The sequence below is a fragment of the Staurois parvus genome, unplaced genomic scaffold (assembly GCF_062004578.1).
Source record: "Staurois parvus isolate SC_StPar_1 unplaced genomic scaffold, SC_StPar_1.0 ptg000019l, whole genome shotgun sequence".
Classification (NCBI taxonomy): domain Eukaryota; kingdom Metazoa; phylum Chordata; class Amphibia; order Anura; family Ranidae; genus Staurois; species Staurois parvus.
Window position 1 is genome coordinate 30,943,585 of NW_028317815.1, and position 18,620 is coordinate 30,962,204.

Here is an 18,620-nt window from a genome sequence, read left to right on the forward strand (position 1 = left end):
ATTACTTCTGTTATCATTTTAAACCAGGCCTAGATGTTGTATGATATTTTCTACCATTTAAAAAGAATTTCATCAGCATATTATATTTCTCCAAAATGAAGGCTCCTGTGGTGCTTTTTCTTTCTGTGGCCTTTCAAAGATTGCCTAGAGGCAGCACATGAATGTTAACGAAGTCTGAATTGTAACACAAAACTTTATAAGTATTGTCTCCATGGCAACTCTTGTGTCAGGTCATTCCTGTGCTTCGCCTGGCTGAATGACTCCAGGGGTGCGTTAGACAGAATGTGTAGAATGTGGTAGTCATGTGATAAGCATGGTGTGAGCTCATTAAATGTTGGTGAGGAACTCCTCTCTTCTTTGCACCGTGTGATACTTCATTGTAGTAAATTTACCATCTTTGTTCAATATTTAATTTATACAGTACCTGTTAGTTTGTCTTTGGTTTTCTAGCCAGGTTTGCATTGTACAAGGGGGATTCTTCATTTTCTTTGCCCAGGTATACAAAGCATAATCTCAGTCTTGATATAATCTCTCATTCACAGAGCTGATTTGTTCAGAGGTAACCTAGTTTTACAAGTTTTCCCCATGTACTCTTTCTCATGTAGGTAAGTGGTTCTAGTTCTAAAGTCTGACCTGCCCCCCTCCCCACACGGTCTGAAAATGTCTTGGAAGGAGATGGATCCATCATAACTGCAGCTTGTCTTGGCTCAGAGCACTATCCCGACGGAAATGCGGGATGGGGGGTGTCAGCCTCTTCATTCCTCATGCCACAGCTTGTCTCAGAAAAGTCCTCTGACCTGAGACAAGCTGCAGTTACAAGTCCAAGTCCATCTCCTTTGAGCAAATTATTGGATTTGCCGTGCAGGGAGGGGGACAAGTCAGACTTAACTAAACGTAAGCGCCTAGCTACATAGGACAAAGTACTGCATATACTTTGTCCCAAGGGGGAGTGCAGAACAATATAAAAAAAATTGTAATGATAATTCTTTAATATAATGAATGCTTGGACAGTGTGTATAGATGTATGTCAACATTTGTTTCATCTTTATTACAAATAATTAGCCTGTGCAATTGTTGCCTACAGTACATATGGCCTAAAAACCATATAGATCAGGTTTGCCCTTCACCATGGATTGGCTAAGATTGCAAACTGGGTCTCTTAGGACCAAATAGTTAAGTTTTGCAGAGCACAATCTACTTCTGTATTGTCAGATTGAGCTAGAAGGATAACAGATGGAGCAGGCAGCTGATAATTATGCCTCCTTTTTTCTTGAACTGAAAAAAAAACAAAATTTGGTTGGAGCCGTAAGTGCAGTAATATTAAATTATAACTAAAGGCAAAACTTTGTTTTAGTTTTGGATAGAATGGAGAGGGATTAAAACTTCTGTCAGTGTGTATTTGTCCTGTTTACCATTATCATTGAAAGTAAAAGTAAAACAAAATCCAAGATTTTGGGTTGTCCCCAGTAAAGTAATAAAGGGGAAATCTTTCAATGGGGACAATAGTTTTGCTGGCCTGGGGGTTCCCATGGAATTCCTTTAATTTTCAGGGATTTCCTCTCACTTCCTGTTTGGCTGTGACAGAAAGTGAAGGGAAATCTCCACAATGGGACACAGATGGTGGAAAAAAAATCTGACAGTGGTTATAACCATCCCTTTTTCTATCCAAAATGAAAAAAAGTGTTGCCTATAGTTCTACTTTAAAGTGGTTCTAAAGTCTAAAGGTTTTTTAACCTTAATGCAATATCTGCATTAGGGTAGAAAACCTTCCTGTGTTCTCCCTGATCCCCTCCCTGACACTTACCTTACTCCCGTATCAATCCAGCACTGTGCCAGATGGAAGTCTTCTCAACTTCTCTTCCTGGTCTCACAAGCTTTGCTAAGAACAGCGGGGACCATTGTCTCTGCTGCTATCAGTCAAATCGAGTGAACAAAGAGTGGGGGGCAGGTCAGAGCCGCACCGTGTGTGTGTATGGACACACCCAGCCCGATTCGGGATTGAGCTCCTGCATCTGTCCCCATAACAAGTGGCTTGCTAGAGGGGCAGATACAAAGGAGGAGGAGCCAAGATCACCATGGGGACCCAAGAAGAGGAGAGAGAAAAAAAATCGCAATAAAATAATACAATCACAAAACAAAATAAATGTTGTTAGAACGTTTTTCGCCATTGGATGCCTATTCTCAAACTCCTTCCCATCTTTTTCTGAATTTAGGAAAGGCTAAGCAGCAGAATGAAGTTATGAGAATGTGCCCTGTGACATAATGTTCATAGTACACTACAAATCCCAGCAATGTTTGTAGTCTGAAGTTAGCTGGATATTTGTCTCACGTGTGGCCCCTCTCCAGAATGCACTCTATAGTCCCACCACAGTCTACTCCCTTGGTGACTGCACTGTACTTGAACAATGAAGCAGTTAGTCCAGCAACAAGTAGTTAACCAAATACTGTAGTTATCATTTAATGAATGAGGTGAAACTAATCTCTGTATTTAAACCTATGATGGATAATTTTCAATCTATCCATTAAGATATTTTATGCTCGATGCTAGCATTCCAGATGTGCCCCTTTACCTTAAAGAGAGCATATGTTTCCTGTAAGGAAATTGGTCTTTGAGATCACTGGTAAAAAAGTGCAGGCTATGTGTAAAGTTAGACATATGGGTTTTAGGAGAATGAATTGTAAATTAGATATTAATTGGCTTGAAATTTCCAGTTAAAATTCTATATATCAAAATGTAGCAAAGTGACCTTTGTTTTGTTTTCCGTCTTTACACCAACAGCTTAATAATCTTATGACAGGATATATTACTTTTGTAGAGTGCTGCGCAAACTGTTGGCACTATATAAATCTTGTATAATATCAGAATAGATAATCTTGCATGAGTATTTTAACAGAAGAGCAATGAAAAATCATATTTGGGAATGGAAAGGCCACCATGTAGAACATCAATGCACCATACAAAGCCTTAAATAGAAAAATCAACCACGGCACTACCTACCTGGAGTTTGCATGTTCTCCCTGTGCCTGAATGGGTTTCCTATGGGTCAGGGGCAGACTGACCATTTGGAAACTCGGGCACTGCCCGAGGTCCGTAGGGGGCCCCATGAGATGCCCCTGGTACCTTTTTCATAGTTTTTTTTAGTTTAGGCAAGGACACAGGGGCCCCATGAGTTGTCAGTCCGCCTCTGCTACAGGTACCCCGGTTTCCTCCCACACTCCAAAGATATGCTGGTAGGTTAATTGGCTCCGGTCTAAATTGAACCTAGTTTGTGTATTTATGAATGTAAGTTAGAAACCTTAGATTGTACACCCCTTGAAAGTTAGGAACTAATGTGAATGTACAATATATGTAAAGCACTGCATAAGTTGACGACGCTCTATAAGTAACTGTAATAAATAAAGCAAATAAAAACCAGGGAAAAGGAAATGTGAGAAGGTGACATGAAGAATGAGGTGTGTTCCTAGTTGTACACTGTGGCCTGAGGAAGCACTGAACTGGCGTGGCAGACTATCAGTGTTATGCTTTACCTTCTCCTAATTCTTGCTGTTCTAGAATTCTGAGTTGCATATTATACATCCCTGCAATGCTTGTTTAATGGACAAGGCTGGTGAAAGTAGCTGTGTGACTTTGCAGTACATTGCAGAACTTGGAGTACCACAAAAATGCATTCTTGGTCTGCAGATCTGTGGATCTGGGCTGACATGGTATATCCTTCATAAACACCAAAGAGATGAATAAGGCCTCGTTCACACCACACGTGCAGAAAAACTGATGGAAACTGACATGCAGTTTTCACTTGCAGAGACATCAGTTTTCATGCGTGCCTCAATGAGTTTTATACACGTTGCAAAAAACATCTGCATGATACCAGTGTTGTGGTGTGAAAAGGGCACATAGGGAACAATTGATTTTGTGCCCATGCAGAACGTGTGTAGAAAAACTGACTTTTCTGCTCCATGGTGTGAACAAGCCCTAAGGTTTTACTGGCAGCCTCCAACACGGATACAGACAGCACAGAGTAGGCATGAAGTTGTTGCTCCTTTCTAAGGGCACACATAGAACACTCCCCCCCCCCCCCACTAACCATTTATAACAGTTTACCCCACATTGCACTTGCTATCTTATTCAATTCATAAAATGCAGGTCACTTGTTGGAGCTTTTATTGTCCCGGGCATAATCTCTGCAAAACGTTGAAGAGAACACTGTGTGATTGGTGGTGTGGCCAATCACTTTTTTCAGCACCATTATGACGGATGTCGTAGGATGGCCATATCACTGCTTTATAGCTGGGCACCTTAGGGTTTATTTGTAAAAGCTACAGAAAATGTTGGTGTCATAGTTATAAAGATTGTAAAAACAGTTTATTGGAAGGAGTTTAAAAAATACAATCACGTTATACTATTTTTTTTTCTCTCAATCCATATAAATGTAGAATTTACTATACAGGTATGTATGAGCAATGTATATTTATAGTGTTCTATCTTATACTCCAGCCAAAAGTGTCATTGTGTTCTTAAGTGGCTGAGCAATCCTTATTTGACTGTTTCTGCACTAACCCTGGATTTGCTTCCCAGATCAAAGCTTTCCTTAATGTGACTTATGTTGAATGGAATGTGATTGTTAGACTATATCTGCTTTCATTAGCTGCATAGTCTGACCTCCTCTAACTTTTGTTTGTGCTTCTATCCCAGCTGCCTTACCCCATGGTCAAAGAAGTTCAACGCCTTGTAGTGATCTAACAGCCACACCTCCTAGCAGCCCTCACCACATTTTAACCTGGCAGACTGGGTAAGTCTTTTTGCCTAATAGATCATTAGCATTCATTTTTAACTACCTGCCCTTTCATTAAAAGGAATTGCTGGAGCATTCCATACCATTCTTATTTGTCAGACAATGACATCATGGGGTGTGTAAACAGACCTCCTAAAAGCCTGGAATGAAAGGAATGTGGATAGGGGATTCTTATTAAAGTAATTGCAGGAGGTAAGAATTGCAGCAGCTGCCATATCAGACTTGTTTTTTAAAGGTGCAAGCTCAAAATTTCATGCTGATCATGGCTTCATTACCTAGTAAGTCACTGGACTGGCAACTCTGAAAACTCCTACCTCGTTAAGAGATTTACATGTATGCTTTCAATTTAACATTTCGTCCATGTAATGCTAGCCAACACTTCAAATGGCTTGGCCTGAGTACCTGTATATCCATTCACTTATTTTCTAGAGTACCCTGGTGATATAGCTCAGGGCTCTCTGTTATGCGAATAGTGAATAATGCCTGTGGTCAAGTCTTGCCTCTCTCTTATCACTGTTGGCCATTAAAGCCCCTCATTATATTGATGAGTGAGGCGTGGGAAGAGGACAGGGCTGGGCTCTGTACAATGATAACTGGTAGCTATTTGCATATAGAGCACCCTGTGTTTTGGGACTCCTGGGGTGATCTTCAAGACAAATGAACCAATGTAAAGACAGTTGATTATGCTTACTATCATGGAAGTGGCCATAATGAAGGACATTTATAGAATCTGTGGCACAGCATGGTACTGCTAAACAGGAGCAGTGAGGCAGATTCTGCAACAGATTTACTCCAAGAATTCAATTTCAATTATTTCCTCCTTTTCTGCTCTAAAGCAACTCACCAATAGAAATAAAGTGGTTCTAAAGGCTGAAGGTTTCTTTTTTACCTTCATCCAGGGACGGACTGACCATTTGGAAACTCAGGCACTGCCCGAGGGCCCAGGGTCAGTAGGGGGCCCCATGAGATGCCTCTGGTACCTTTTTGATAGGTTTTTTTAAGTTTGGGCAAGGACACAGGGGCCCCATGATCCCCTATTGCCCGGGGGCCCCATGAGTTGTCAGTCCGACCCTGCCTTCATCCATTATATGCATGAAAATTAAAACCTTCTGTGTGCTGCTCCCTCCAATACTGACCTGAGCCCAATCACGATCCAGCGCTGTGCACAAAAGCAGCGGCTTTCCTGGGTCTCTTCCCTCCTCACTGGCTGAGACACAGCAGTGGCAGCAGTTGGCTGCTGTCAGTCACAGCCAGTGAGGAGGGAGAGGGGGCAGGACTGAGCTGCGCCCTGTGTGTCTTATAGACATACAGAGGCAGCTATGGAGCAAGCGCACAAGAGTGCCTGCCGTGGAGCTTGCTCTGGGGGGCACTCAGCCCTCGGGGGGGGGGGGAGCCAGGAGCTCCAGCGGGGGACTCCAGAAAAGGAGGATCAGAGCAAGTAAATATAACATGTCTGTTTTTTGCATTTTTTTTAAATCTGGACCTTTAGTAACACTTTAACCTGCCCCTTAACACTTCGTACTTTTGCATCTGTCTGGACAGGATATCTCTTTGCTAAATCTGTCACAGACCTGTATAAATTTTTTGGAGTTTAATGCTCAGGATTCCAGGTGCAGGACATGCAAACATGCATTAAACTGGTTGCATATACTTTACTAAATAAGAGGCAGCCTGATTAGCACCTAATTGTGTCCCTAATTTAGTTGATAAACACCCCCTAATTAATTTTGCCTATCTTTTGAAGCACTTGGTGGTCTGTTTTTTCCTTCCAACACACTAAAGTAAATGGTCAGCTAGAATGTATTCCATTGCCCTGAGAAGCTATGATGTGTTCTTTAGCATATAAGAGAAGCTTCTGTGTATCAGTAGACATCGCTGCAGATATAAGTGCATTGTTTAACCCCTTCACGCTGACGACGGGAGGCGGGGGCAGGTTTTAGGGTCATGTGACTGCCGTGATTGGCTGTCATGATAGTCACATGATTGGAAAAGGTCCCATTCACAAGAAGAGATTGGGACCTTTCTGTGGGACGCTGAGACCTGTGCTGGGAGCGTGCAGGGCACGTACTCTCAGCACGTTTGTTTACAAACGGTACGCAAATATGCAGTCGCTCAGCATCAAAGCCCAGCCACAAAGAGGCCGCATATTTGTGTACTGTCAGCGTGAAGGGGTTAAAGGAGAAGTTTGGGGTACATAAACAAAAATACCCACCTCTATGCTGCAGCATCGGTCTGATGCTGCAGTTATGCCACGGCGGCTTTAGGAATGAGTTATCACATGACTGCTGATTACTCGGCTCTTAATCCGCTCAGAGAAGAGAGCAGTGACTGTCAGGCATCGCTCTCTGCTCTGCCTCTCCAGCACTAACTGGAGTGCCAGGCAAGGGAGAGGGCAGGCGCAGTTGGCTTCAGTGCTTAGTCACATTCTGAGAGCCAGCTGTCAATCAGACATCCGGATTGATTCCGACACTATGGTTGGGATCGTTTTAGAGCTTGGACAGGCTCTGTGACATCAGTTGATAGTGGGCAGTAGCCCATTATCAGCTGACTGTGGGTCACAGGAGAGCAAAAGTAAGTGCACTCATGTGACCCACAAGGGAAGTATGGCCAAAAAAAAGCATTTGCCATACTTCTCTTAGGAAGAAGGAAGCTAAAAAATTATTTAAAGACTACTGAATTTTGAAAGCCAAAAAAGTAATCTGAAACTGGAAAACCACAGGAAAAGGGTAGTTAAAGCACACTAAATTCTGCAGTAGTCAAAAGTCCATCAGAATGTTGATAGCACTACCCTGGTAGCACTTCTTAAGCTGGTCATACATTTTTCAATTTATTTGCTTAATTTCCTTTAGGTTTACCTTCAGCTATGCAGTAGATGGGCCTGCCTGATTGCATACAAATTGAAAGTGTTTAGGTTTGACCTCCATATTATATGGTTTGGTAAATCTAAAGGAAAATTGTATAATTGTATGGCCAGCCTTAGGGCAGGTACCTGATAACTTGCCATCTGTTTAATGCCATGATTTGGAATTGCCATGCCTCCTAAGAAATCATAGGATCAGATTGTGGTGTGTAATGGCCTTGCATGTGATCTCTGTCCACTACTTTGCTTATACTTAACCACTGTATAGAAGGTTGGATAATTCTTCGTCTTTAATCTTGGAGTCCCTTCCATTAAATTTCACTAAATACTAACTTATGTGCAATTCTGCTGTTGATCTTCTTTTCCAAGCTGTACTAACTTGTCACTAATTAACATCTGCCTCACTGTATCTCTACTTTTCCTCCCACTGCGCTCCTCTGCTCAGAGATGAAACAGAAAACTCACCCACTTTGGATGGGTCTGAGTCTTCAAGTCACCAAAGTACTGATGAATAGAGGTATTGTATAATGCTTATGACACATCCAAGTGACCCAGTCACACTGTGCATGGAAATTCATCGTCTATATCATTTATACCTCATTTGTGCTGGATAACATCCATTTGTGGTTCAATGGACAATCTTGATGTCATAGTGCAGATTTTACTGCAAAATTAGACATTCTTGTTTGTTATTCACGGAATGGTAAAATTACAGCTCGCTGTAAATATTTACAGGCGTTCCTTTGTTAAAGGAAGTGTGTGGTCCTTTTTATCGGCTTGTTGTAAATCTTAGTGGTGGGTAATAATGCTTTGAAAACCTTTCTGTATATAGTTTGTGATTTACATATGTACATGGGGTAGCCTTATTTGCTCATTACATATGCAGGCTCTGCTTGCTGCTTTGCAGGGCTACACTAAGGTCGCACTTCACATTGTAAGTATGCGAATGAGCCAACACACTGGAAACAATGCACTTTGTGTGCAGCTTATATCTTATTGTTAAAACGTACTGTATGTTTCGGCTGAATTGAAATCCTATGTAGTACATCTGTGCAATAAATACAAATTCCCCCTCATGTTGTAGTCCAGCAAGGCTGAAAATGCTACCTTTTTGTTCTTTAACTTTTTTCCCTTATACTACAGGGATTAAGTGTGGGAAATTGTAGTGTAAATCTATGGCGCAACCCTAAGACAGAAATGTTAGAACTACAGAACACCTCTCCCTCTCCTACTCTCCATAACATAAGAGGAGGTTTCTTTAGTTCAGAGGTAACCTGTGCGGAGACTGCTCAAGATAATGCTGCACAGGAAATTACAAAGTCCTTGAGGTTTTTGGAACAATATATACTTATCTATTCTCAGGGTGCTCTGGTTCAGTTTTAAAAGGCCCAACGGCTGCCGTCATGGGAAAGGAGAGAGCAGCAGCAGCAATGGGCAGGGTTGCTACCCATAGGCTTACTATAGGGCATCTGTTGTCAGTTGTCCCTCTTCTCCCCTGAATCTGCTGCTGGGATTACATGACCAGACTAGGAATAGGTAATTATAGGCATCTTCCTTCTACAGGATCGTTCGTATAGAAGTTAGAAGGGAGAGGGAGCAGTTCTAGACATAGTTTGTTCTAGCACTGACTTCTAGTTTAAGCAACACTAACAAGTCTCCTCCCTCCTCCAGTCTTTGACTGGACAGTGAAAGGAGAAGCAGCAGCCTAATGAGCTCACCTCACTGTTCTCTCCTACCACAATATTACTGACTGGCTCTGTGCACTGCTTCTCCCATGCCCAATCTGAGCTCTACTGGATAGTAGTTTATCTATGGTATTTCTTTGATTCATTCTCCATATACATCAACATCCAATCAGCTGTTTGGACAAATAAATTGCTGAATAAACAGAACAGAGAGCAGTAATTTATTTAACTTACAGTACAGCCTAGGAAATGTGACATTTTATTTCTAGCTGCTATATATACATTGTATTCATTAATGAAAACACTTTATTGAACCATTTCAAGCCAAAGTAAACATTTATAGTTTCCAATGTAATCTGACAACTAGCTAAAAGAGGAAAAAAAGAAATGGGTAATCAGCAAAGTCCATTTATAACTGTCGAGGGAGGTGCAGGTCATTACAAGTACATGCAGAATATCCCAGCAGTCAGATGTTGTAAGATTTTAATAAAACCAGGCGGTCCAATTGCACACAACTGTAAATAAATGTGAAAGCCACACACCTGCTCGTGGTGCCTGCAAGCACACCAACATTGGGACATACACACACCAGCCACTTTATTATGTACATCTGCTCAAGTGCTTGGTGAGACATATTGCTAATTAGCCAATCACATGGCAGCAACTCAATGCATTTAAGCATCTAGATGTGGTGAAGACGACTTGCTGAAGATCAAACTGAACATCAGAATGGGGAAGAAAGAGGATTTGAGTGACGTTGAATGTGGCATGGTTGCTGGTGCCAGACGAGTTGGTCTGAGTATTTAAAAAACTGGTGATCTGCTGGGATTTTCATACACAACCATCTCTAGGGTTTACAGAGAATGGTCTGAAAATTCGAATCCCAAGCACGGCACCACCTGCCTGGAATTTGCATGTTCTCCAGGTGCCTGCGTGGGTTTCCTCCGTGTACTCCGGTTTCCTCCCACACTCCAAAGACATGCTGGTAGGTGAACTGGATCCTGTCTAAGTTGGCCCTATTATGTATGAATGTGAGTTAGGGAGTTCAGATTGTACGTCCCTTGTGGGTTAGGGACTGATGTGAATGTTGTGTGTCTGTGTGTGTGTGTGTAAAGTGCTGCGTAAATTGACAGCGCTATATAAGTACCTGAAATAAATAAATGTGCAGTAGTTCCATCATCAGTGTCTGCAGAGGATGCCTGAAAATCTGGAAGTAGCAACAGAGGAAATGGAGATGACTGGGTCAGAGTGGAAACCGGACTTGCACAGCACTGAAATAGGGCACATATGTAAGGCATACAGTATGTGCCATAAAATGCACAATATGACAGGAGCCCTCCAAGCAAATAGCAGTTTATTTCAGGGTGCATTTGAATTGCAGACCAGTAAGGTTAAATATAGCCTTTCCTTGTCTTGCGATGTTCTTCATTTGAACACATTTGGGCAGTGCTGTGTTAAAATGAAAGAGACAGATTTTGACAAGAACACTTATTTACTTGAAAACTAAGACTACTGTTCATTATATATATATATATATATATATATATATATATATATATATATATATAATTATTATTACACAGTATTTATATAGCGCCAACAGTTTGCTCAGCGCTGTACATTACAATGGGAGACAATACATGAGACAGTACAGTAACAATACAATAAAATACACGAGGGGTTCAAGGGCCCTGCTCCTTGGAGCTTACAATCTAGGAGGGAGGGGAGAGTGGTACAGGAGGAAATAGCTGTGGGGGATGGAGTGGTGGGGAGAGCGGAGATCAGCAGTTAGGTGAGGGCGGGGTAGGCTTTTCTGAGCAGATGGGTTTTCAGGGTGTGCCTAAAGGTGAGGAGGGTAGGTGACAGTCTGATGGATTGGGTTAGTGAGTTCCAGAGGATGGGGGAAGCTCATTTACATATATAATTCCATCATGAGAAATTATATTAATTATTAAAAAATAAATTTTTTCCATACTAGTATAAATGACAGAATCTGTCTTGAATTCTGTGTCCCTTGCATACTATGGGTCAATGCTCTGTAGCATTGCATGCTGCTATTTGTCACAGTGTTCCTTAGCAGCAGTGAAGTAAAATGGGACCATATGACTGATTAGACTTGCAAATCCTTCCAGAGCTAACTGTTCCTATGTATATATTTTAGCTGTTCATTTAGGTGTTTACCTAAAGTGCAGCTTTATTTGAATAGGCTGCTGTAGCTGCATTTCCTGCTAGGAAAAAGTCCACGACTCTTTTTTTTTAAATTTGACTACAAGGCATTTTAGCACCATTCGGTTTCATTGACCTAAAAACGCACCACGTTTTCGGATGCATGGGGGTGCCATCACCCCTGCACATCTGCAAAGGCATTTTGCCTTTAGGAGTAAGTGTGATTTACATTTTTTTTACCTGCAATTGTGTGAAGCTAGGCTTACATTATAGATATTTCCCCTCGCTGGATACAATGTTTTACCAAACAGGAAGTGAAGAAAAAAATCTGTAACAGGGAAACGGACAACAATAAAAAAAAAGCTGACAGAGGTTCAGGCATTTGCTTACTGTGCTTAAAAAATGAACATTGTGACTATTTTTTTTAATTTATTTTGACAGCCTAGCTGTGCATATGGCATTTGATAGAACTGGGATGAGTAGAGAAAAACAAACAGAGGGCACATCGGCCTAGTGCATTACCTTAAAAAATTGTAATTAATAAATGATAAAAGTAGGTAATATACTCACAAAATCACAATACAGTCACATCATGAAAGAACAGCTCTTGTCCAATCCACACTATGTGTGTGTCCGTAATGGAAACTCTGGACCTCCAACAGGCTAACGTGTTTCAAGGACTTGCCTCTTCCTCAGTGCCAAAACTTGAGTTGGCTCTGAGGAAGAGGCAAGTCCTCGAAATGCGTTAGCCTGTTGGAGGTCCAGAGTTCCCATTATGGACAGACACGTAGTGCGGATTGGACAAGAGCTGTTCTTTTATGATGTGCCTTTGACTGTATTGTCACTTTGTGAGTAAAATACCTACTTTTATCATTTAGTAAATACATTTTTTTAAGGTAATGCACTAGGCCGGTGCGCCCTCTGTTTGTTTTTCTCTACTCAATACATTTTGACTTTCCCGGTCCTTTTGAGGACAGCAAGGCGTGCATATCCAAAGAATTTCTTGATGTGGTCCTATCCATACAGAGTCCATCCCTAAGCGCAGGAGTATCTGGGTTTGCCGTTTCTACACGATAGAAGTCTGTGATATGTTTGTTTGTATACTTGCCTTTGTACAATATAATCACAGCCATTTTGTATTATTTCTTCCAGGACCTTTGATAATTACTACCTAGATTCTGCTCTGTATTCTGAATTACCTGATGTCCAGTGGTACGGACAAGAAAAAGCCAAGCCTGGGACTTTAGTGTGACCCCTTTACCACAACGCCATTTGGAGATCACCTCACTGCCTCTCATTTGCCTTACCCAGATGCACTATCATCCCACACCAGCTTCAGCTACAAGCACTTTTCATTTTGAAACCTGCGAGCGAGGAAACCTGTTCAAGCCCCATGTCTAAACGTACAGCTGTTCCCGGAGAACCACGTTGCTACTACTGACTATCACGTGCCTCCTGCTTTATGTATATTGAGAAACTGTGAAAGACTCTTTCATACTCCACCGGAGTCCTTTTCTATTAGTCGGGAATAAGATCATCACTGTTTAATCACTAATAATATCTTTGTAAGGAAGTGAAACTAAATAACAATATCAAAGAACTGATGTATAGGCCAACAGAGAACTAGTAAAAACAAATTTTTTCTTTTAGTTGTTTGTTTTATTTTCAGGGGAATCTAGTGATCTATATTTCCTAATTCACTTTTTATTTTTTAGGTATTAAAAACTGGCTAATTGTCTATGAGTTGTGATCGGTTCAGTTCTAACCAAAGATAAATCAGGACGTTTGCAAATTGCTTGGTACCAAGATGTGACTCTTTAGAATCCGACATAACGTAAAGTGAAATAATTGTTGTGCCAATCCTATGGTGATCTTTATTGACAATGGGTGGTGTTTTGGCAATGCTGAGATACCCTAAACGGGCCTATGGCTGTTATAATTCAGAAAGTCCGGGGTAACTGATGTCACTAACAGAGCTGCCTCTAGCATCCATATTCAACAGTACACAAGGCAGCAGGGGATTTGGCCTGCAGATGTTTGTAGATCATCTTAAACCACTTATTTGCCACAGTTGCTGCTATTGATAAGATGTTAAACCTCTGTAGGTGTAAATCTAGTGTTTGTAAGTCCTCTGCATTCTGATGTTCAGACCAACAGCTTAAATATGAAAAAAAAAACATCCACTGTATAACAAGAATGGAGATAACAAATTTTAAAATCTAAGTTCCAATGCATAGCACTTGTTCAGTAGCAACCTTACCTTATACAGGGAGCTGCCAATGTACATTCTTTCAAAACAATTCTCTTATACAAATCCCTTTCAACTAAAGTCTAAACCACAAACTATATAGAATGTCCTGAGAGATTGTTTTTTTTTTTACTGTAAGATTGCCTTGGTCTTCACTTATGTATTGATTGCTAGACCACAAACACAACAACGTCCGGTCCAGTTTCATCCACTACGTAGGTCAAGCTTGAGCAATCTGGAGCAATTTGTCTCGGGAATGCAGGATCAATCGGGACAATCTTTAGTCTTGTTCATTTTGCAGAAAATTGCTGTCGAATGGTTTAACCTGTGTTGTAATGATGATTACACAAAACCACTATATTACAACTACTCTTACCCGGATATACTGAATCTAAATATAAGAACTGCATGCCTGTAAAAAGCTCCTGCTGACAAATTAAGACAAACGGTTGTTCTGGTAAATTTGTAATACTTGACTCATTGCATAGCAGTTTGGTTAGAGCAAGCACTTTGGATTTTCAAAAGACTATCGACAGAATCACATGCAATGCACGACAAGGCCATTACCCTAAAAAGGAAAAACAACAACTTTTTTTTCTTGTAAACCTAAAGAATGCACTAGAATACCAGGCAACTATAATCCTTCTGTAGGCCAAATGTATCAGTCTCCAAAGCACTTATGTTAAACTAGTGTATTCAAAATACTACTCTAGTTTTTTGCTACGTGTGGACTTTTACCCTCAAAATATTCTACAGCCAATAAACTATTAGTCAGTGAAATGTGGAAAAATTTAAATATCATGAATATTCGCAATGTACTACACTGAAGTATTTTACTGATCTGAGATTTTATACTCCAATACATATTGGTGCTGCCTTGTTCTTGCAAAAAAAAAAAAACTTTTTTACAGTGCTATCTACAACTTTGCACAGTATTTTATTAGGAGTAAGACAGCAGAATTTTTGTTTTACACAGCAAATTCTATGGTGTAGATGCTGCCTTGTAAAGTCAAGGTTGACTTTAGTTAGAAACTAAAACAAGACCCAATAGGCTACTCATCAAGATATATAAGGGCATATAAAGCCTTGCTACAAGAGGGTCTTACTATCCATTTCAAATAAGAAAAACTGAAAGATATCACAACTGGAGCATCCAAAATATTGAGCAGCTGTACATGACAACCAATCAGCTTCTATCTTTAATTTTCAAAGCTTAAAGGGGAACTAAAGCCATCAATATAACAGTTTCAAAAAACAGTTACATTCCCAGCCTTTGCTGATGCCCTCAACCAAACTGTCAAATCATCAAATGACTGGTGTCATAAATGCTTACATATGCAGCATCATGGCAGTTGAAGATCAAACAAGGGCTAAGATGGCAGCTTCCTTGCCTAAAAAATATAGAAGGGTTTAGTTCCGCTTTTATTGAACAAGTGGAGCATAGAAGCTGTTTGCCATGCACAAGGTGTTCTAGTTTTGATCAATTCCTGCCCCCCTCCCCTTATCTTGTGGTCTAATAAAGCAAGAAATAATGTCTTTACCTTAAAACATTTCCTGAAATACCTTAAAAACTGTACATTTGTTATACATTTCAGTCTGAATTTAGGCAAGGTCCAAAATTGATTGTAAATTTCTAAATTAATAAATAAAGGAATTGTTGTGCAAAGAAAACAATATGAACGTTTAAGTGTAACTAAAAGGTAAAAACTTTTTTTTTAGCTTTGGATAGAATGTAGAAGGATTAGAACACCTTTCAGGTTTTTAATTGCGGTTTGTGCCACCGTAGGGAGATTCACCCACTCTATTTATACTGTTTACCACTAACATCAAAAGTAAAGAAAATCTCAATTTTTGGATTGTCCCTACAAAAATAATGGAGGTGAAATTTTCCAATGGGAACACTAGTTCTGATGACCTGGGGGCCCAAGGGAATCCCTTAATTTGCAGGGATTTCCTCTTCCTTCCTGTTTTGGCTATTGGATAGGAAATAGGTGGCAAAAAAAAGATTGCATAGGGCTTATCACCCTTCCTTAGCCTATCCAAAATGAAAAAAAAAAAAAAATGTTTTGCCTATAGTTCTACACTAATCACAGAGGTCAATAACACACCATGTCTTCAGCAGACCAAAGACTTATAAAAGGAGATTGATGTCCCTAATCAAACTTTCTTTGGCCAGTTTTAGGGCCCGTGTCAATGGGATTTTGGTCATGGTCAAATGCACCTGTCATTGAAATCTGAGGGATTTCATTGGCACAAGTCCAAAACCCATTGACACAAGCCCCTACCTGAACACAAATGTGATGTAATTAACCCATTTCATCTTACCTTAAAGTGGTTCTAAACGTTCATGTTTTTTTAACTTAGGTAGAAGGTAAAACACATTCTGGGTGCAGCTGCCCCCCCCCCTCCAATACTTATCTGAGTTCCATCTTGATCCAGTGATGTGCATGATAGCAGTGTCTCTCTGGGCTCTCTCTCTCCTCATTGGCTCGCACAGCAGTGAGAGCCATTGGCTCCTGCTGCTGTCAATCACACCCAGCAAGCGAGCCAATAAGGAGAGAGTGGGGGGGGGGGCAGGACTGAGCCACACTCTGTGTGTGTGTGAATGGTTACACAGAGCCGGCTGGGGATTGAGCCTGCTAGAGTACCCCCATAGCAGGAGGCTTGCTACTGGGGGCACTCAGAAAGGGGGAGGAGCCAGGACCACCAGCAGGGTATCCCAAAAGAAGAGAATCAGGGCTGCTTTGTGCAAACCTATACTTATTATACTACACTGCATGTGACCATTTGGACACAGGAATGTGTGGTGTACTTCAGGTACTTCTGCAGCTCCAACACCTTTTTTTTTTAACCAAATTATCCTTACCAGTAAACAAGTTGTTTCTACTTTCTGGAATATTTGTGAATTTGTATATCTGCATAGATGATGGCAACATCACACACATATGAAAAGATAAATATACAAAAAATGCCATGCAGCTCTAAGAACACATATTAAATACTGCTATTTTTCAGGTAAAGTTTTATTGTGCTAATTTTGCAGCTAATAGGTCTGCTTTAATTTAAGTAATGCTGAATAACTGCCAATCAGCCTCTGTAATTACACATGTGGGAAAATGTGGCCATACAATAAAAAAAACTTGAGAAATCTGAAATTATGCACATTTATGAAGTACTGTAAAACAGGTACTGTATCTCTATAATCAGTTAAATAATTTAGCTTAATATTTTCAGCAGAATTTCCTGCATTGGAAGCGGTATCTTAGATTAACTAAATTCATTTACTTGAAAACTGCCTTCTAGATCAGAAACTTCAAATACAGATTTAACTGATACGAAAATATCTGGATATTTCAGATATGTTTTACTTAGGGTAGTGATAGTTAGGGGAAACATTTCACCCATATAGTGACCACTGATGAAGCTGTTTTAGATTAGGGGTCATAGTAGCTGGGCAAGGAACAATGCCTATATTTGGGGCTCGTAAAATCTCATGGCATTAACATTGTCTTTATATTAAAAGCTTAGGATTCATATTAAAATTATTTTTTTCAACACATAATAGCAAGCACTTAAATGTTATATAATTGTATAGAACTACTAGTGTTTCATAACAGTGCCCAAAACATCATGCAGGCTTGTTATTAAAGCACCACAAAGAGCATGGGTCTTGTGCAAAGGATAGTAGTCTATGCCAATCAAATAGATTTCAGTTTCTTGAAGTCTAATTAGCGATTGAGTCTGATTGAATTGTACAACTACCTGCAGTTTGGACATTGCTCTTTGTCCTACTAAGCAAGTCCTTATGTCCACATAAATTAGGTCAGCCATCAAACAAATTGCCGGGTTACCTTGTTACAGTTTCCAACAGGAATTGATAAATCCCAAATTAACAAACAAAAACTGCAAGTAGCAATTATGCATCCCTCTTGCTGTTCCTATAACACTTTAACATACTACTGGTTTATTAGATTGGGACACTTTTGTTTTTATATAGCCAGACTACCTGGTGTATAAATACTGTAAGGCAAGTTATTTTCTTACAAGCAGTTGAGAGAAACTGGGAAGTTAAACACGGTTTTACTTCACCCAGTATTAGTTTTAGTTGGGGAAATAGCAAACCTCTTTTTTCAGGTGCTATCAAGATGACCAGTTACTGCTTAGATAACTAGGTGTAAAGTTTTAAATATATTAATGTTGATAGTTTTAATACAAGTTGTGAAAAAAGGCGGAAAAAAAGAAAAAAAAAAAAGATTTAGCTTCACCTATTAGGAGACAATTGGGCCAGCAGTACAGCTTGCTTCTTTGTCTTCTAAAGGGTTAAATAATTTAGGTTGCGCCTAAACAAGACTATAGAGCATGTAAAGTTACTTTTTTTTATTCTGTTCATCTGTAATCAATGAAAAAAATATGTATGTTGTAGAAAAGTAGCAGAATTTTTCAAAAGAATTCTGCCATTAATTTATTCTTTTTGTATTAAGAATTTGTATAGTACCTTTACATTTTGCAAAACAGTGTTGTTGACACTTCCTTAATAAAGCATTTTTAAAATCAAAGCCTGGTGTTCTCTTTATTGATTTATTTTATATTTCATAACACAAGGTACCCCCAGGGGTAGTTAACCAACTTCAGATAAAACACACAGAACAGAAAAAAAAACACCTACTGTATACCAGAGGCATACTCTGTGGGGAAGGGACTACTGACCCCCTTAGTAAATAAGCCCCTTTCACTATACTATGCCTTTCCAATGCCCACTTTTGTGCTAGCCAGTGTAGTAAAAGCCAGCCCATACTTGGCCAGTCTTTCCACATTACACTAATCTACAACCCCACCATGAATAGACCTTTACATATATTGTATGTATG

The 18,620-nt window shown here is 40.0% G+C and overlaps 1 protein-coding gene across 6 annotated transcripts in view; it reads left to right on the forward strand.

Annotated features, from left to right (window-relative positions):
- FRMD4A (FERM domain containing 4A) overlaps window positions 1-18,308 on the forward strand; it is a 558,898-nt gene extending 540,590 nt beyond the window's left edge. For 4 of the 6 annotated variants that reach the window (XM_089686117.1, XM_089686116.1, XM_089686114.1 and 1 more), the window contains exons 22-23: window positions 4,694-4,790; window positions 12,657-18,308. In XM_089686117.1, the coding sequence (XP_089542243.1) occupies window positions 4,694-4,790; window positions 12,657-12,756 (197 nt within the window). In that variant the 3' untranslated portion in view covers window positions 12,757-18,308. Of the gene's footprint in view, window positions 1-4,693; window positions 4,791-8,098; window positions 8,171-12,656 lie in introns of all 6 variants that reach the window. The other 2 variants (XM_089686115.1, XM_089686118.1) reach the window with 2 other exon arrangements.
- The last annotated feature ends 312 nt before the right edge of the window (window positions 18,309-18,620 follow it).